The 21,645-nt window shown below is 33.5% G+C and overlaps 1 protein-coding gene and 1 long non-coding RNA gene across 4 annotated transcripts; both read right to left on the bottom strand.

The window, feature by feature from the left end:
* Positions 1-1,258: 1,258 nt before the first annotated feature.
* LOC128188555 (D-glucuronyl C5-epimerase B-like) lies at positions 1,259-8,406 on the bottom strand. Of its 3 annotated transcripts, none has more exons than XM_052859669.1 (6): positions 8,357-8,406; positions 6,719-6,849; positions 6,301-6,511; positions 5,794-5,971; positions 4,727-4,969; positions 1,259-4,530 (listed from the first exon to the last, which is right to left on the bottom strand). In XM_052859669.1, exons 1-6 carry the CDS (start codon positions 8,372-8,374, stop codon positions 3,494-3,496), a joined length of 1,818 nt encoding a protein of 605 aa, XP_052715629.1. In that variant the 5' UTR covers positions 8,375-8,406; the 3' UTR covers positions 1,259-3,493. The 3 variants fall into 3 exon arrangements, with proteins under 3 accessions (XP_052715629.1, XP_052715630.1, XP_052715631.1); XM_052859670.1 differs by lacking the exon at positions 8,357-8,406 and adding an exon at positions 7,138-7,285; XM_052859671.1 differs by lacking the exon at positions 8,357-8,406 and adding an exon at positions 7,043-7,138.
* LOC128188556 (uncharacterized) lies at positions 8,403-18,778 on the bottom strand. The gene is made up of 3 exons (XR_008244164.1): positions 18,218-18,778; positions 13,856-13,988; positions 8,403-8,437 (listed from the first exon to the last, which is right to left on the bottom strand). It is a non-coding gene; the product is annotated as an uncharacterized LOC128188556 (long non-coding RNA).
* Positions 18,779-21,645: the final 2,867 nt, after the last annotated feature.

The following is a 21,645-nucleotide window of genomic DNA, read 5'->3' on the forward strand; positions in this document are numbered from 1 at the left end:
TGTACGGGTCACAAGACCGAGACCTTATCCACTCTGACTCGGCTATGGAGTAAGTTACATTTTGCCATAAAAAATCTTTTAATGAAACGAAATATCGTTTTTGACCAGAAGTCAGCCTTAAACGTGTACAATTAACTAGGAGAATCACTAAATCTTATGCATATTACTTCTGAATGTGAAATTCTACATGTTGTACAAAACGTATAGAATCTATAGTAACTATACAGAGATGAGAACTTAAAAAAAATAAAAATATAGACTTAGTGTATATTAAACGTTGTTTTAAGTAAAGAAGGAGGATTGTGGTTTTGGTTTCATCGAAGTTATAGAATCATTCATAAACAATGAGAATAAGCTGAACATGTCTAACATATACGCGTACACGTACAGTTTATTTTGGTACATACATGTACATGTACTTGTAGTTCTACACGTAAAAGTAAACGTACACGTTCAGTTGCTTAAACTAATCTAGTAGAGTAGACCTGTTTTTATTCTTGTGTTAACCATCAAGCTTCTTTTTTTCATTTTTTGAGAAGATTTTCAAAGATTTTTCTTCATAAATTTTTATGTAAAAATACAACCCCTCTTTGTAGCCCCACCTTACCCTTGGGGATCACAATTTGAACAACATAGAATCTACACAACCTGAGGTTGTTTCCTTACATGGAGAAATGGTTTTTAACATGTTTGAGAAGATTTTTAAGATTTTCTTTTATTTATTCCCATGTAAAAATTCAGCCCTTATAATGACCCCTCCTTACTCCCGGGATAATGATCTCAAAAAAATTGAAAAAATTTGAATCAACACTAATACCATAGGATGCTTCCACGCAAGTTTCAGCTTTTCTGGCCAATGGTTTTGGAGAAAGATTTTGAAAAACGAAAACACTTTTGCAAATATCTCTCCTTGAAACAGGGCAAAGCCCTTCATTTAGACAAAATAAAATCCCCTTTATCTAAGGATGCTTTGAGCTAAGTTTGGTTAAAATTGACCACATGACTCTGAAGAATAAGTCGAAAGAGTGACACGTTTACAGATGGACAGACAGACAGTGGACTAAAGATAATCAGAAAAGCTCTCTTGAAATTTCAGCTCAGGTGAGCTAAAATCTTTCCTTATGATCAAGCCAGACAAAATCACTTTCACTAACATATTGTGAGGTCTGTTGGCTATAATATGTTACTGAACAAACTTGTGTACCAAAACAAACCCTTTTCAGTCTGCAGGTAATCACCAAAAAAATAATAATGTTAATCAAGGTTTTTATGGTTTATTTAGCCTGCCTTTGTATGAAACCAAGTGGCCAGCTGATAATGAAAATGGAGTATTGTGACAATGTAACAAATGCCAAGAGTTCTCTCCCTTCTACACTTAAGTCTGTCATACATGAAATTCTACGCATTCACCTACAACACGCCCATAATCAATAAACATCCTCCTCTCAGACTATAAAAATATATGAAAATCTTTTGATATATAAGAACATGATACCACATTGGAATGTGAACATATAAAACTTTGTATCATACAATGTATACACATGGATTATATATAAAACACAATATGATCGTGTTTCATCTGATGTACAAGAACAGTTTAAAGCACCATAATTAAAATACCCTCTCACTCAATAGAATCCAGTACCAAATACCTTTCTAATTGTATTCCTTCATATGCCAGCCTGTATCTATTAATTGGAAGACATATGAAATATTGCTACAAACAATAGGTTTTGTATAATTTTTGTGTGCTAATATCTGCATCTGTCAAGAAGCAAGCATTAAACCGTAGCATGCTAGAATCAACTGAATATCTATTTGGATGTTTTTCAGTGAATATTATGTGTTTGTCCATGAATTAAAAATATATGAGCATTCATGCAACAAATTTGTTTACATTGTTGGAATAATATATACAATATGAAAGTAGAAGTTCTTTTCTAAAAAAAAAAAAAAATTTTCCCATTACATATATACAGTCCTGTAAATTACACTCCAACAAAAATGACCGTGTTTACAGTAGTTTTGTTCATTATATTGACAGCAATAAAGAAAGTAACATGTTAATGCATAAACAGAGGCAACCCCACTGATTACTAAAAAAAAGAAAAAAAAAAACCAAAATAACAAATCTAACAATGACAGATAAAAATGATCAACAAATTAAACCTGAGCAAAAGTCATTACTGACTGCAGAACCAATGCACAAGTACGCATGAGATGGTGCTACATGGCACAACCATAATGAAAACTGATATCTAAGTAACTAATTCATAAAGCTACAGTGTCCATAACATGAGTATACCTGTTAAAGTCTACATACTTATAGTGTATACATGTATATAGCTAATAAAGATCACAGATACCTGTATTTGTATTAAATCAGAAAATCAAAACTGACAAAAATATGTCTGTTCTGTATTTGTTTCCTTGTTGTATATGAAAAATTCCCTACTGTAAATGTTCAAGAAATTATTTCAAAATTCAGAAGAATTACACAATCACAAATATATCTCACTTGAGTCACTTCCTATTTCATATGAATGTTTTTCCTATCTGTTCAGGAATATATAATAGCAAATACCTTACATTGTCAGGAAACGAGTTTCATTATCACTGGTTAATACCATAATGAAGTAATAGCAAATTAAACTTGGTTTACAGTACATGTGTATTTCTATCCTATGTTACTACATAAATAATAGATATGTAACAGATATATCAAAATATCAGTGAAATAAAATGATGAACATTGGTCTCAAAGCATCAGATATCTGAAACACATTGATACCATCAAAACTTGACTTTGCTTATAAAATGCAGTTACAGTAAATGCTTATTTATGAATCAAAAGCACTGCAAATCATGCCCAGTATATTAGAATATATTGATCACCTCAAAACTTGAAATATGTATTGCATTGCACAAAGTGCATTTGTCTTTGAAAGAATAGGAAACAAATAAAACTTAATATCTCAAGGTCATGTTCACTTAAAGGCCTAAACAATGATAGTCATTTTAGAATATAATCTCTATAAGGAGAGCGCTGAATAAAGATAGAGGAAAATATTCATATTTTAAAGCTAAATTATATGGAATTTTTTTTTACTAAATAATACCCGGTAGTTTACTTACATCTTTAAAAAAATCAACAACAAATTAAATTTTTTTTTAAATGATCAAACGAAATTCATTTTTCCTTTATACTACAATTATTCAGTTTAATTTGATGCCCTACATGTCTTAACCGTGTAATAAAATTATAATCGTATAGTTTTTCTAAATCTACAGTTCACTGAACAAATAAGCACCAACAGAAAAATCATAAAATAAGTTAAAGACTTTAGGTAAAATAGAAAAGAATTGGAATGACTAAATAAAACACAGCTTTATGCCTCATCTGTGTATGATACCACATACTATTAGAAAAAAAAAGAGAAAGAATATCACATTTCCTTTAAAATGAAAACAAATAAAAAGAAGTTGTATTCTAATTGTGGGGCGACAGCTTCCCTTTCATGTACCCTTTCCATCTCTCTGCTGTACTGGTAAACAGTGGATCACTGTCCACTTCACTCAGCAACTGTACCTGGTTGATATGAACTTTGTGATAGTCCCACCTGGCTCGGTTCGGCGCTAGACCCGCAGTGATATGCCGTAGGTCATAAAATGTACCTGTTCCAGAATCAAACAATAGAAGCATGGCCTTTAAAGTCCTCATCCCTCTGTTGAATAACTCTGATGCTTTCTCTCTGATTTTTCCTGTTGCTGTTTCTCTTAAGTCATAAAGCCCTATCAAAGAGTACATGAATCCATTGAGCACAAAACTACTAGGCGACGTGGGGTACTCTTCATACCACTCATAAGTGTTGAGGTATTTGGAAGTTATTCCCCCTTGGTAACTTGGAATGTCAAAAACACTGAGGGCTTTGCCTGCTGCGTCAATGTACTTTACGTCTTTTGAGACAACATAGGCACGCACAAGAAGAGATATTGCTTGACCTTGACCCATGGCCGAGTACCAGCCAGAGTCAAGCTCCATGACCTCTGGAATGAGTTTGCGAGGAACCATGACAGGCCAACCGCCAATGGAATTCTGATGCCGCACTAAGTAATTTGCAGCATCGAAAAACAGGTCCATATGAGCATGTGCAGAAAGCGTGACATTGTCCATAACACCACGGCCGCGAACACAAATGGCTGTAATACGAGCACTATTCTTCATTCTAGCACCACGAGTTTTGGAATACATCAAGTTCATTCCCTTTTGAAAATCAACCAGAAGAAGTCTTGTTAAATGAAACCACTTTCCTTTCTTGGAAGATCCAAGCCCATAGTAAAGGTCTCTGTTGCCGTCTTGCCTCATGACTGTGTCACTGAGAACATAGTGAATACGATACAAATTCCCATCCCCCATCTGAATAACTACAGTTATACTGCCATTGTTGATGAAGTTGAGATCCATAGAAAGAGTAGACAACTTTTTCTCTCTCGTTGATATGCTGATTCCTGGATTTTTCATGCTTGCTGGAAAAAAAGAAAACAAAATAGTTTAGAGATGTTTGTCAAACATATCCTTAATCCCTTCAATTCATATTTCAATAATATTTTAAGTGGAAAATTTTTCCACAGCATGGAATGTTTCAGAAGTCTCATTTTACTATTACAATCCATTAAATCTAAGCAAATTAATGCTATATCCGTTTTATATAAAATGTCTTACGAGATGTTTGGAATTCCACCACTCCATTATCCAGGTAAGTACGGTCATCCAGTTTGCTGCGGATTTCCGACTTTTGATCTGGGAGTAGCCAGTCTGATAAGTCTGTCCGCTCTCCATCCTCCAGTATTTTGACCTTGTTTTTGGGCTGGATTAAGTGTTTACTGTAGTGACTTAATCCAAACTGTGCAATCTGTATTGGATAATAGTGACCTTTGTGATCCCATTGTGTGGATATTGGGACACCTAAAATAATATCATGAAAGAGTTATTCCCATTCAACTACAAATGTAACCCTAAGGTAAGTTTATCTAAGTGTAAAATTTTTTGTAAGATAATATCCATTGATTATGAAAAATATTCAATTAACTTAAAGGGGCATGGTCACGATTTTGGTCAAAATTATTTTTCCGACTATAATATTTACAATGCCTCAGAAAGGCATTTTTAATAGGCAACCGAAATTTGAGTGTCATTTGTTGAGTTATAAGCAATTTTACAGAGCTTAAAATTCTTCGCTATGTAAACAAAGCGTTTGTTTACATTTTGAACGTTGAAGTAAAAAAGTAAAGTTTTAAACCTAAACCGAATGTGTTAAACGTTAGGAACTGTTCATCTATGCTTAAAATAAATTAAAAGATAGACAAATAAGCCGGAAAAAGATTTTTTACTGGTATATTGAACCTATGTAAACAAAAACAGGGCACGAGCCTTGTTTACATGACAAAGAATTGTGAGCTCTGCATCTCACTTTTAACTCTACGAATGAATCTCAAATTTTATTTGATCATTAGGCATGCATTTCTAAAGCATTGTAAATAATAAAAACATAAAAATAGAATTTGACCAAAATCGTGACCATGCCCCTTTAAAGGGAAACCTACATGAAGTGGTTTTTTCAAATATAACACTAATGAACAAAACTGTTTAGCCATAATTTTACATGGCATAGCCCATAAACATTACACCCAGTGAGGTTTTTGCCAAGACAGAATGATTGGCTCCAACTTTAAATAAGACAGGTCAGCCCATATATAACAGTTAAGTATGAGAATTCAATCCAGTCATACCTTCTATCCCACTGACACATTTCACTCTGTTCCTGTCCTCTACACTGTAAAGGTCAAAGGACATGAAGACTCCACTGGGGGAGTACCTGGGCTGGGGACCAGTGGGGAAATCATCCTGGTAACTGTGGTGGAAGGAAAACCTCTCGTACCCGTCCGACTTATCTATATCTCCATAAACCTACAGTACATATGCACATGTAACAATAAATTTAATTATTTTCTTCATATGTATGCTGTAATTGTTGTGTGATATAATATTTTCGAAAGTTAATTATTATTTGCTACGTTAGTTACATGTATTAATCAAAGCTACCAGTTTAAGCAGTTTTTAAATCTATAATGTCCATTATTTATTGAGAACTTTTGAAAAGTCATTGAAGTATTCGAAAAAAAACTGCTACAGTATTTTAATCAATATGTAAATAACAAAGTCAAGGTTTTACACAATTTTTTTTTTAACCAATTTTAATACATGTATTTTATCTCTACTGGTAGTCTGGTATATACCTCAAAATATTTCTGTATGAATGAAAATGGCATGTACACTTCACTGCCCTCTTTTCTCCCTTTAACTGTATAATCCTCATTTATAATACAATCTATTTCCTCATATTCTATGGGTTGCTTCTCTTTAGCAATGTCATATGAATGAGCTACTCGTGGCTGAAAACCTTTAGTGCCACCAAAATTACCATCAAGATGTGGCAATTTTTCTTCCCTGCAAGAAGAATAAAAGTAGAGTTACCCCTCTTTCACTAATTGGCAAACTTGTGAAAGCAATGATCAGAAGGTGTTGATAAAACTTTCAAAAATTTGTACACCCAATAATAAACTCAATTGTCTGTATCTCAAAAAATATTATAACTTAGATGTCATTTTAAATAATTAAATAAATTAACAAAGAACAGTTCATATGAAAACTTACCGATAGAAGTTACTGTCGTTTCTGGCAATATCACATTTTCCAATATTGTACACAGTTACCAGAAGTGTGGTGATGCCCAAAAATACGAGCAAATGTTTTAAGCTTGCTCGGGGCATTTTTGAGATAAAATTCTACAAAATAAAAACATTTCTAACGTCATTCAAAAATATATAGTAATAGTATCATGCATACACATTTCCTTTTATTAATAAATCAACTGGTGTTGAATAAAAACAATTCAAAACATTATATGAATAAGAATTGTAGCAAAAAACCAATGACAAAATACATGTATAACAGGTTTCATTGACAGATATGACTAACCATGCTAACACAGGTGAGACATAGTTCCAGAGTCCATCGAAAAACTGGGTCATTACCTTCTGATTTTGATTAAAAATGAATTCATTTAGTTTTACCTGCCACCAGAGCATTAATCCATAAGTTTAATTCCGAGATGTCCTACATTTTTTTCACCCAGAATGTGTATTTTTTGGTTCACCAAAAATTACTTCAGAGATAAACATTCGTCAGATACATGCTAACCTTTCAACACAAAAGAGTTCCAGCAAGGGGGACAACTAAGCCAAGACAAAAATGTAGTAGATAGTCTCATACAAGTTGCAACTTCATTCTAAAGAACACCTGGTTAAATAAGTAGAACCACAATACGACTAGAACAGACCAAAATACCTTCATTAGATCAACAACAGGTGTACATCCCTGCATGGTAATTATCATTATAGATGCATGATGATAACGTTATATTGCACAGCAGAACATCATTGTAAGGGGGGTGTATCATGACTAAAATATTGTATATTGGATACCTCAATATTTTTAAGAATTGACCAATCTCTTAATATTATTTGATACTTTTTTTGGTTTCACAACAATGATGTCTTACAGCAAAAAGCAATAAGTTCAAATAAATTTAGGGGTGTAATGGGATGGGTGCATGGCCATGGGAGAAATAATGATGGGTCAGATCAGGATTTAGTCTTGGCCCCCTGAATCTCTAGTCAGGTGCTCTACTAACTGCATGAACTATCTGGCACTGATATTCAGACTGGTCTGAAAGTCAAATTCCTCCCCCTTAAATGATTTTTGCCCTCAAATGAAGATCACCATTCTCATGCAGGCTCTTTTATAACCTGTCAGTTCCAGGGGGTTGTCATAGCACCAAATGTACGGTAATGGGATAGGAGAAATAATGATGGATCAAACCTGCATTTAAACTCAGTCCCCTTGAATCTCTAGTCAAAGCTATTTGGCACAGTAAGCGTCGGTATTCGAACCAGTCTGATCATTGCAAAAACAACATGAGCTACTCATCTATATGATAACCCAGCCACCGGATAGACTTATTCAATTTTAACTTTTCTAATAAAAATTGAAATGCAATGTTTGATCAAATATTTTAAAATTTTTCAAAAGGCGATTATATTTTGAATATAATGTACTTTTATCCATATTAATATCTCAAGGTGTCCCATTTACCACTCATACAATTAATATACCATACAGAAAAAGGGATGATGTGTCCAAGAGCTACAGAGTCATTCAAAGAAGGCATTTTCCTCCCATTTTGCAGATATGTTTGAGTGTGTACAGGTAATTCAATAAGAGCATAGTTACCTGTGGGGGCTGGGACATCAAAGATAGACACCTGTGGCGACCTTGAAGCACTGCAGTCTGTGCTGATCATCTCATCTCAATCTGAAAAAAAAAGAAAATAATTACCGGTAAGTTAACAACTTACAATTCATTCAGTGCATGCTTTCATTGATATGCCCTTGAATTTACTTGGAATCCCCAAATCATTCAAGTTATATTCTAGGTGGGAAAAAATTTCAAGCGCATTGAATAATTAAAATTGTGTAATGCAATAATCGAAAAAGAGAAATTATCTGCTTGAATTAATCAATTAAAATGAATCTAATTGCACTTGTAAAAGCATATGTTTTACAGTTATATCAGAGGTTCCACCTTGCAGTATAACATGCATGGAAAGTTACTAATTGACTGTCTTATATTACCATTTAACACTTCTACAAATTTAAGGTTGCAACTAATCACAGCTACTTAATTGGAAATTCCTCTATCTTAATAAGTATGCATTTAAAAAAAAATTATTTTCACTCAATCATCACAGATAAGGCAAACATTCGGAAGCGTCTTCTCAACTTCATGTATAGATAAAAATTTGTCACGTACCACTAAGTACGCACTTGAAAAGAAATAATCATGTTATGTTCCTATCAAGCAGAAAAACATGTACAGGAAGAAGTATTCAGATTACATCATCACAAAAAAGAAACTTGATCATTCTGATATTATTATGTACATTTTAAAATTCTAGCTTTTTAACTGAAGAGCAAGCATAACATTTTTTATACAGATCACAAATCAGGGACGTATATAAATATAACAAGAGCATTTAAGCAACAGGGAGTAAACTCCACTTATCTCAATCAAATAACCTGTCATCATCTATGTAAGAGATTTATGTCCATAATCATACCTTTTTAAAATTGAAAATGCCATCACTTCAAAAATATATATCTTAACCTTTTCACTCAATCAAAAGATGGTCAAGCAAATTTTTTTTTTGGAGGGGTGGGGGATGGATCCCTGTTTTCCTTTGTCAAACTTCAGTTTCCTAAAGTCTTGAAAACTGCATGCAACTACATCTACTAATCTTCAAGGTCTATTTAAAATCCTAGTCTATATATCCAAATTTTAAACATGTCAAAACACACATGTGTATTTGGCAGGGGAGAAAATTTGAATCATTGAATTAAAAACATGCCACAATTTTTTTCTTTTGTAAGTGTCCCCTCTATGTATTTCACCAGTATAGAGTGAATACTGACATTATAAATATAAAAAGATGGACAACAATAAATGTGGCATAAACTTTGAGATATCATCACCTCCACCACAATAAAACACTGTTATTTTTCTAAGGGGACACCAATTAATTGCTGTCATTAGTAATTATGATATGCTTATCATAACACACACAATTAAAGAAAGCCTAGGGCAAAATTCCAAGTTTGTCAGTTTGAAAATAATAATTATCTAAGTAAATAACAATGATCACACTGCTATTTAACAATTTTTTTAAAATCATTTTATACATGTTGTTAAATATTAGGGGCTGGGAGAGTAAAATAAGGTATTTATCGTGTGTGTGTGTATGTGATGGGGGTGGGGGGGGGAGACAAATTTGTTGGTAGTTTATGGGACATATATAATTATATATACATGTATATATGCATGTGTAGTACATTGGTATGTGAGTTGGATGATTTTAGATCCATCATGAAACATCAGTGTACATAAGTTTATTATACACATGCATGCATATGCATATAGTAACCATTCAACACTGTCTCTAATAGTAAGATAACAGCCTGACATTATAAAGGGATTGTGAACCAAGCTCATAGTCAATGAACTGATCAAATTCTATGCAGGTATTCAGATTTTTAAAAGAGAAATTCCTGGATGATTGCATGCCACAAGTGTTACTTGCTCAGTATTATGCAAGTTGACAATACATATAATACAATATATCACATCCACGCATGCATATTTAAACTCTCCTTAAGAGACAAAAACAAACCTAAGGTACACTAGCTTATATATATGAAAAATATCTATGTTCACCACATTCTCTACCTCTCATCACTACAAACCTTTTACATTCCATTATCAAACCTCCAAACATTATCAGCGGAACAACATACCTGTATTTGAATCAATACATTCCATGCTGAACTTGTTAAGTACAAAAAACAAGGCTCTTCTTCTGACTACTGTATTAATATGCAAAACAAACACACACAAAAGGTAATAAGCTGTATTTAGTTCAGACAGCCGTTTCATATCTAACCTTCCTTTTTTCCCAGAAGTTAGCTAGCCGACAGACAGCTTTCATGGCCATGAGGACAAAACAAGTTTGATTTATGGTACCTGTAGTTTATCAGTTTCGCTATCATTTATTTTTGCACATTGACCCTTTCATTTTAAACTAAGACTTTAGGATAGTTCAATGATCATTTCCCTACAACTTATGTTATTAATGATATACTATAATTAATATATAATAACATAAATTTACAGAAGATATTAAATTTTAATGTGCACGCTGTATATTAATTTTCCTATTTTGATAATTTTTTAAAAGTTATTATCGCACATGTTTAGTTTTTTTAATTTTCAAAAGGAACTTGATTTAAAAATACATTAATATTGAAAGAAAAGATTAAATATTAAATTGCAGTGAACAACTCATGCAACCAGGACAGATACATGACCTATTTAAGCACACTCAAATTGAAGATCAAAAGGAAGTTTATAAGTGTATAAACACAGTGATACTCACATGACAGACACCACCACTTTAAACTTTTACACAAAACAATAATCACATTTCAGCCTAGCTAGCATATTTATGTGATGACCATTCTTATTTGCATAAATGACAGAATTAGAACAAAAAATCCAATAATATTTATTACATGCCCTTATAGTTGGGGTGGGGTTACACTTATTAATTTTGTCGTCTGTTCTTGGAATACTTAGACAATCCAAGATGCATGATTCTATTAAACTTATTTTGTATTTGAAAACTAAATATGCACAGAATTAAAACATAAAACACTTCTTATCTAAAAATGTCAACACCTGACTGCAATCAACTATTTGATAGTCTTAACAAAACAATTCTTGTAAATCTTTTCAGTTACACTGATTCTAATTCACCTGGCATCTTCAGACAGCCTTGACACATGCTAAAACAACAAATAATACCAGAGCTGTAAGAAGCTTCTAAAGAAAGACAGGTGAATTCCTTCACCTGAGTTTGACACCTTTATGAAAACTGCAGTGAAAGGGAAACAACTCTGAGGAGTCTATAAAAAAGCAACTATTGGCTACCTTACGTACCATGTAAATAATTTTTTTTCTTACAAATGAAATGATCAGTAACTTTTATGCATCCAAATATTAGTGATGAAATTTTATACTAGCTAGTATATATATATCATAAGTGCAAAAAAAATTTACATTAAATAATGCAGTTATTATTTTAAACAATTATGCATGCATGCAGGTTTTGGTTATTATTAGGAAAAACTAATCATTATTTTTAAATCAGCTCAATTCACAGTCGAGATTTTACAAACGCTACGTAGATTTTAAAGGCCTGTGGTTGCAATATATGACAATCATGATTTTGGTTGACTGTTTATGATGATGGCAGAGGGACACTGATTATAAACTTAAGGAGTCAAACTCAACAAGTCACTTGAAGAACGTATACTTCAGAACAATGTTATTATTAAGATGCTGGTTAAAGAATGAAATGGAAAGTTCTTAACAGAAGTATTTTAAGAATTAAAGTAGATGTAATGCAGGAAAAATCTTGAAACCAGCCCCTTAAACCAATATATTTTCACTTGTGGCTAGTGCATGGAATGTGTCACCACTTCGCAGTACAGAATTACAAGAGTGATGATGGGACTGCTTGATCATCAGCGGACCCATATTACATGGCAGTGCATGCAATTATTTAACTTTTGAGGAGGGATATGATGATGTAATGAATTTTCAGTGAATGTTTTGTTAACTTTTTTTTTTTTTCTCCTATATGTTAAACACCAATAGAATTAACAAGTTACATTATGTCGCTTTTCATCAAAAGCAGTCTTGTTTTCTCTCACAATTAATCACTTCATCAAATTTAATTCAAGAGTGACATGAAATCTGGGAACAATGGTCATTTTTCATGGTACTTATTTGGCCAAGGACTACTTATAGCGAAATCTCATTAATAAATATCAGTTCAACTACGAAAACAGTCTTACACAACACTTGTCAAAATATTTCTCTATTGTGGCCATTATAGGGGGCCAAAAGTGTTTGGACTATGAAAACACTTTGGACTAATCCAATGTACTGAAGAAATGCTTCAGAAAATGTTTTCAAAATCCTTGCATAACGGTTCAATTTGAGAGGCACCTGTTTCACAATTTATTGAGCAAGACCCCCATATCTAACAGTTGAAGATCTCAAAACAATATTTGGCATGTCAACAAACAGTGATTTTAACACCCACAGAGAACTTTTTCATATCCATAAAAAATATTGACATAACAAAGATCCCAAGGAAGTAAATAAATGGCTTGAAATTTGTAATGGCCAGTGTGCAACTGTTTTTCTTAATTATTATACATTAATGTATTTGAATTAAGACATTACAAATTTATGGTATATAAAAAAATTCAAGGACCAATTTAATTTTCTTAAATTTAACAATTGTCTAAAAATCATGGAGAGAGAGAGAGAGAGAGCAAGAGAGAGAGAGGAGAGAGAGAGAGCAGCATGTGCGCATACCAGAAAGGGCATGTTCAACATCCTCATGTCAATTATCAATAGAATTTCTCCACATTATCTCTCTCATATCACAAATACATTACATGATGCATATTCCAGTATGTCTGCCCAACACTTTTCTTGTTAAACAGCATTTTGGCATTTTATATACATGGACAACGAAAGCACCTGCCATGTACATCCTCCCACTGGCAGGGAAGTGGTACAAGTTTGACCAAATAATTGCCTGTTATTACTTTTCCCTAGTCCATTATTGATTTGCTGCAGATGAGTATTATTGGAAGTTAATTTGTCCTAGCCCATGTCTGCAAGTCGCTGGCATTTTGATTGCTGATACAGCGAGGCTATACAGCTTTGTGCATATATATCTGTGATGTTCATAGCAGACATCTCGGATGAAGACGTACAATATTATGTTTACACTAAGTACTCCATTAATTACTGACTTAATGAAGATTAAATTAATTATTTATTCATTAAATGAAATGTTTTATCAAATATATAATGTAAACACTTATTCTACAATCTATTCATTATGAAACTTCCATCTTACTCTATTATGTATCAATTTAGGTAATTTAGGAGAATGCTTAGATTAATTAGCTGCATTCAGCTCTAAAGTCCATATACTGGTAAAATTGAATTTCCAATTCTGATACAGCATTAGATTTTCCACTAAAATACTTGCATGTTCAATTAAATAAAAAAGTGAAAGTCCTGTGGAATACTTACAAATTGATTTGATCTTTATCAAAGGTGGTACCCCTTTTATGTCCTTATATCTCTCCTCTGTCAATCAGGCCTGGAACTGTTTACACGGACAAATATTCTCTGTTGATCTCTGTCAGTTTGTGACCCTAATGAGCTGTAACCAGAAAATAAAGCAACCAATTATTGTCAATTAAAGTTTTCAAATTCAAGTTCACAATGGTCCTGTAAAAACATTGTGACCAGGTCAGGCTGTGTGAGTGGGTATACCTGAATAACAATTAGCGCTTAATTTTCCAGGTATTTATTGACCAACACGGCAGTATCCTTTTATCACACTGATGCTAATTGAATTAAAATTTCAGAAGAGAGGCGACTTCCTTCAGTTTTTTAATCCTTAAATTTACAAAAATAATTTTTGGCATATAAAGAAACACATCAAAGAAATTCTGCTAGCAAACAAAGTCATTATCTGTCATTATACAATCAAGAAACTTTGATAAAATTTCCATGCATTTCAATTAAATCTAAACCATATTGAAAAAGAACATGAAATATTTGGTTATTTTGGGAAATTAAGGCTTTTCATCAAAGTTCATTTAAGCTCCTTGATAAACTTCAAAGACATGTTTTTCCATGACCCCAACATGCCTAACCTTCAGGAAATGGACATATCCTGTATTGGTAGATACTTTGGTATACTGCCAATTCCTAGCTTGATGTTATACATGCATTTTCAACTTTGAATTTATCTTTGGAATAAAAATAAGGATGTTTCATTGATTTTAAGGAATGCTGTTGAGGGAAAATCCCATTTGATTAGAGTTATTCCCCTTCATAGGAAAATATTGATTTGAAAATATTCTAATGTGTAATTATGCAAGAGGATTGGAAACAAGTTCTTACAACTTATGTGTTCCTCTCCTAATGATAATACATACAATATACACAATTATTACTTTTATATTACATGTTACTTATAGTTATTAACTTTATAGAAAAATATTGAATGTTCATGGCATATATTGAACATTCACATGGATTATACAATATAAGGATCATTATTAGTATTCATTTATCTATATATAATCAAAAAACAAAAAAGTTTTCTGTGCACTCATGGATTAACTGATATTGGATTTTTTAATCCACATTACTCTGAAATCCAACCTTGTACATGTACTTTAGAAAACAAATCAGAGTTTGACACAACTTTTAAAACTTTTATAATTGTTAAATTTTATCTCATTCAATGCCCTTTAGCAGTTTTCAATCTTATCAAGCCGACAATCACATTGTGTCTGTACCAGACAGATTTTTTGTTAAGGATCAGGTACAGCTAGCCTATAGGAAATATGAGAAGACTACTTGAAATCAATAGAAAATTCTGGATGAGCCCAGTCCAACATGAAAGTCTAATTTAAAGTGATAAGTGTACCAATCACGGGATGTTCGAAATGGCAGGCCCCTTGTGTCATCAACAACAAAAAGATCTTGATTATCAAATGAAAAAGAAGGACTATAAAGCTATAGCTCTCTTACCCCCTCATTGATAAGCATAGGGTCACTGTAAGTAGACAAGTACATACTAAAGTCTGGAAACAAAAATCTAACAATATTACATAATTTTGGTGGATGAGCCACTGATAGGATATATGCTGTTGGTTTTTTGTTAAATTATCTAAGTTTAACTAGCAGCCAATTAAATTTGACAGCCATCAATTTCAATCATTACTTACTCATAAATAAAAAAAAAAAAAACCACTTTTCCTCAAACCCTGTTAAATTGGGTTTTTTTTTTATATCTTAAAATGTTTGAAATCTTTAAATCACTGCATGGTCTCAAATCGTCCCTTCTCCTATATAAATCATCAAGTTGAATAAAAAACTAAGTTTTCCAGTAAATTTTTCCAAATGATCACATTTTTCTGAATGAATCACCAACGTTGTACTTTAAAATTCTGGTATTATTTGGCTATTTCCTTTTGAATATTTCATTAACATCATATCGGGCAGGGTAAAACATGGCCAGAATTAGAAAGAGCTGGATTTGTGAATGGGTGTCACCATGTACCTCGAGACAAAGGCTGTGTTCTTCATGTGTCACACCGCCCATAAAATTCACAACAAAATACCAGAAAATTATTGGTAGCTGACATCTTGCACAGCATTTAGTTTTATTTGAGACACATTTATTGATATTCAGCTTCTAATGCTTCATTTGTATGGCGGAAGACTCAATATCACTCAAATTGTTATAATCCACATAAAATGTATGCATGAACTTCATACTTGAAGGGAGGAAATACTCTTTATTTTCCAATCATGAGGTTATCTTATAAGATGAATACCATTCCCACAATTTTGATAGAGCAATTCAGGAAAATTTAAAAAAAAACCATATGTCTGCTATCTTGAATATAATATCTAATATCTGATGAGATTTCTTGAAAGTTACAGCAATTATCTAAATGATGTTGCAGTGTTTCAATTGAGGCTGCAATGTTTCAAGCACGTTATTAAACATATTCCATATGTGTCGTGTGTTACTCACAGTGTAAAAAATTACAAAACCTAGTGCTCAATTTAACAAATGGGTTTTTATGTTTATTTGATGGTGTCACGCAATTAATACTTGAGATTTTCTCTATAAAAAAAGCAATCTTTAAAAGTAATAAAATAACATAAAAACCCATGATAACAGTTATAAGCAGAATTTCGCAATGAAATATCTTGATGCCTACGAAAGTACATGATGCACATGGCCTATATAGGCAGTGCAATGCAGAAAATGATTTTTCACAAAATTACATTGTTATCTCTCTGAGATTTTTATTCTCTCTACCCTATATAAAAAAATAAGTATATGAACATGTCTGGTCCGTTATTTCACAACTTGAATGTTCTTTAGATGCATTTCAACCCATTATTTCCATACAATTGTCTACAGCACATTAACAGCTTTAGTTAATTGTGCATGAAAAGTCATCATACATGCACGGTGAAGCAAAAACTTACACAGCATGAATGCATTACATATATATTGTTACTTCATCAGGCTTTCTCAGCCCCTGTGCAGTTTACTGAAAAATGTGAAACACTGTAGCCTTTAAAAAATGACTTATACATGTATCTTAAAAATCTTTTATTGCAAACCAGTGTATATTTAGAGAACTGTGCGTAAATATTAATGAGATTTTTAGACTCCATGGGGGATTTTGAAAATTGTTTAATTTGTCTATATGCTGTACATATCTTCTGGCTACTAAAATACAAATGAAGCTGCCAAATTAACAAACTGATGGACTGTTGCTATGGCAATTTGCTTATTGCAAAATCATTCACAAGAACTCTTGTTCCCCAGAACCCACAAAGACATCAACAGGGAGGCCGTTTTGATGTTCGGTCTTAGGGTAATCTACAAATGTATTTTCCTAAGTACTCCCCTTACAGTTTCAAAGAATTACTTTTAAAGAAGTGTGTTTTACACATGCAGTGAGCTTCATGTACAATGACGATGTAACCCAAAAAAATTAACAATTGAAATCTTGTTCACAAAAAATTGGATACACAATATGGCATTAAGAGCCCCATCTTCGATAGCCAAGGGTTTGTGATCTGCTACTTCCTTCATGAGGAGAGTAGCATAAAAACCCTTGCTTAGCAAAGATGTAACACCCTCTACCCTAATCTTTTTCACATAGGATATTCAATGTCAAATTAGAAAATTGTATAAAGTTATAATGAGCTTCAAGGTATATGTGCCCCCCCCCCCCCAATCCACCCCAAAAGAATAGTAGATTTTCTCAAGATTATTTAAGCAACATTAAATGGAGTATATTGCCCCTATTCTCTTTTGAGAAGTGGACAGGCATAGCCTACATCCAGGCATAGCCTACATGCAGGCTATGCCTGTCCACTTCTCAAAAGAGAATATATTGCCCCCAGTGTGATGATGTGTTGATCCAGCTGATGAAATCATTCTGCTAGCAAGTTGAAAAGTTCATGTACGTATATACTATGCCAAGATATGAAATATTCCCTGCACTAGCTTAGTGCTGTATTTTTATAAGCATACAAGAAAGACCATTCTTTTAGAATTAACATCATGTACAGTTTAAATACATGGTCTACAGAAAAAGGATGGTTAAATATACACAGGCAAAAACAGCTGCATCTTTTATCTTTTATTTGGACCCAATGATATTGATAAACATACTTTTCCATTCGCGGTGAATTAAAAGGGCATTTAAAGTTCACATTTAGCCCCCGCTGCACAAACCTGTGTATTTACTCAGACAATACACACTTCTTTGTCAAGCAATACACATACTTCTACTTTGATAATAGGTACACGTGTATTGACAAAATCACAACAAAGCTTACCTGTCTGCAGGTCAGAATATTTGGAATTCCTCTAACCACACAAAACATCAAAAACCGAGAGCTAAAATCGTAGACCTCAAATCAACCATCGCACACGCGTTTTATAAATACATACAATATCAGATGATAAAAAATGTAAAGTTTGTGGTCTCCTGTCAAAACGTCAATACACACGCGGTTTCTACACAGCGCTCTAACGCCGAGCAGTTGCCGAGTTGTGAATGGACAGCCTATGAAATCCTCTCCACTATAGCGTGCAGCTTTTTCCGGCTAGCTTCCATGAAAAAAAAATATTTTGTCTCGCGTCTGCAGTTGAGCCGTGGGGTAATATCGCTGATGAACTTAAAAAGAGTTCGTCTCGTTTCAATTCTCGACCTGGTTATGAACAGGTCTAATCTTCGGGAATCCCCGCATTATACCTTCCAAGGCCATCTATCATTTTGTATAGACCGGTGGAGTCTTCTCTGTTTTCTATAGCCCCTGCAGGTGGTATTCAGATACAGTGAAAAGTGCAATATACCAGAAGAGAATCATTTGAAGATTTATTCATCTAACTCCCGAATAAAGGGAGTCAGTGCGTTTAATATATTTAGATAAATATGGAGATAACGAAAATCATATTTACCCATAAAAATAAATACCCTATATCTAATAATATAGGGTTTTTATTTTGAGAAATATATGTAACGCCAGGTGCCTGTGTGACAAAATACAGTATGACTCTAATGGGCGGGTATAAAGGTAAATTTTATTTATATCAACTTAATTATTTCCAATGTTAAGAATAGCACCGATTATGAAACAGCTACACTGTAGTATATTGCACTCTCGAAGAACCATTCAAGAAATTCTCATATCTCTATAATTTCTGAACTTCCGACAAGGACTTGAGTTGAAGTGATTGACAATACTAACCCAGCAGCCACTTTTCATAGACTGGTAATGTTATATCAAAAAGAAAATTGCATTGGTTATATCGTTTACCTTCTCTTTATTTGGTATCACACATTAAAGATGGTCCAATTTGTATTTTCTTGCTAAGCCGGAAAAAGCGCCCCAAAAACTGTCCTAGTATAAACATTCTCCCATTCTCTTTCCGGATTTCATTAACATTAACCGGAATATACTAGGTCAAACACAGGCATCTACTATTTCAAACTTTGTATAAAAATTTCCTTGTACTATATTGATAATTATATTATTATAACACACGGAATATTTTTTTTGAAAAAAGTTACAAACAAATTATTAGCAAATGTTACTTTTTTTAAATTCTGATGATTAAAAGTAGAACAATTAAGAAACATATTTGAAGAAGAGAGAAATTTGTGCTGTGCATGTCATCTCCTGTGAGTAATTTTTTTGCCAATTCCACATTTTTGGAGAGGGAATCTAACACGTTTTCCGTATAAGATAATTTAAGGAAGAGAAAAATTATAATTATTTCATATTCCTTTTGAACCGTTGCAAAAGGCCGGACTACTCAGGCACGTAGCATCAGGGGGGCCAGGGGGGGGGGGGCAAGAAAATGAAGAGTGAAATTGAAGATATATACTACCCTAAGCCCCCCCCCCCCCCCCTTCCGGATTAGGATTTTGAAGATTTTGGAAAAGTAAAAATTTCCCCTTTTTTTTTTTTTTTTGCTTGTCAAAATTTTGGATGAGTCTGGCCCCCCCCCCCCCCCCCCCCACTTTCAAAAACGATGCTACGTGCCTGCTACTAAATCAACAACTTACATTTAGAGAGTAGGCACAAACTATTCCGTGTAGAGCAATTATCTTTATCAGTGAAATAAGTTCAATGGGACGTAGAAAGGCAGCTTTTGTTACGCTTTTGAATATTAGTATATTCTAACATTTTTGTTTATGTATTATTACATTTTCCACATGCGCGGATCTAGAGGGGGGGTCGGGGGGGTCCCGACCCCCCCCCCCCCCCCCCCTGGAAAATGAAAATTTATCAAATTTACATAGTAAAATTATCGCGAAAATATGCCTCGGACCCCCCCTGGCAAACACAATTATCCTTCGGACCCCCCCTGGAAAAATTTTCTGGATCCGCGCATGTTCCAGTATCTTTATCAGTGATAACACTGCGAATCTAATATGTAATATATTACCCAATACATTTCATCAGTGACGCAAATGACGTATTGTGAGGCGCGAGCGGGGTTTGCATAATTTTAACGAAATTATAACGAAATGAAAATAACGTAAACATCTCAATAATCTAATATTTATTTGAACATTTGTAAAAGTTTTATGAATAAAAGTGATAAGAAATCACTGTTTTAGTGAGGTGATCAAATAAGGTCGAGAGGGGGAGGGGGGGGGGTAATGTGTGATCAAATCTACCATTAAGCCCTTTTGATCACCCCGACCGATTTGATGATCACCTCATAATGCTAAAAGAACGATTCCTTATTCATTAAATAATACCCCATTCCCCACCGCAACAGTTTGGCATTAGGGTCCAGTAAAATGCATGCGCATTTTTTTCTTGATCCCGGTCATAAAGTGTGTGGTAATGTATTTATAGTAATAAGTATAAAAAAATACAATAAATCTTCAGTCTATCAACCCAGAAAACACGATAGATTGAACCCCATGTCTTGTTTCATTGAAGATGATGAATTGACCGTTTTGTCCTATATTCAATACACAGATGACAGGGGGTATATCAAATTTACAATAAAGAAAGGACAGTTTGTCAGACTCATTTGCTAGGATATTGAGACTGATAAATTATTCAGATACACCATACATTTTCACGACCTGTATCATTTTCCACCAGTTTTCTCTCCCTAGAAAGGGATTATTTCGAACCATGTGTATAAAATAACTGTTACCATACCTTATACAGTTTCCAATGCCCAGAACACCTCAGTTGAACCACTTTGAAGCCCCTCTTATCGTCGCTGTTATGACATCGTTTCGTCTAAACATACCTAATTCAGAGACAGGCTCAATTGTCATCGGTAACACGAAACTCTTGAAGCTTACAAAAAATACCAATCATTCTTATTAAAGTACGACCGAATCCCCATCTAGAACAATGAGTCCGCCATAAGGTACAAGGTTACTGGGTTTCTGCTGGGACTGTGTTATCACAAATTTGAATCAGCCCTCTGTTGCAGTTTCATATGCACCGTATTCTACTATGACATTGACTAACCGAAATTCTACCAGATTAACCTTATAAACCGTCATCCAATATGAAAACTACGATACATTTGCAAAAGAGATCGAGGTACAATGAAGCCACGTAACCAATACTGTTGATTACAAAATGACGCAAAACATGCGAATTGTCTTCTACAAAGTATTTGGTTTTTTAATAGTAATATTTCATTGTTTTGAAAAGGGCAGCGTACTGATATCTGATATTATTAACAAACAAGATAAGAAGAAGAAGAAGAAGAAGAAGAA

The sequence above is a fragment of the Crassostrea angulata genome, chromosome 6, assembly GCF_025612915.1.
Source record: "Crassostrea angulata isolate pt1a10 chromosome 6, ASM2561291v2, whole genome shotgun sequence".
Lineage (NCBI taxonomy): Eukaryota > Metazoa > Mollusca > Bivalvia > Ostreida > Ostreidae > Magallana > Magallana angulata.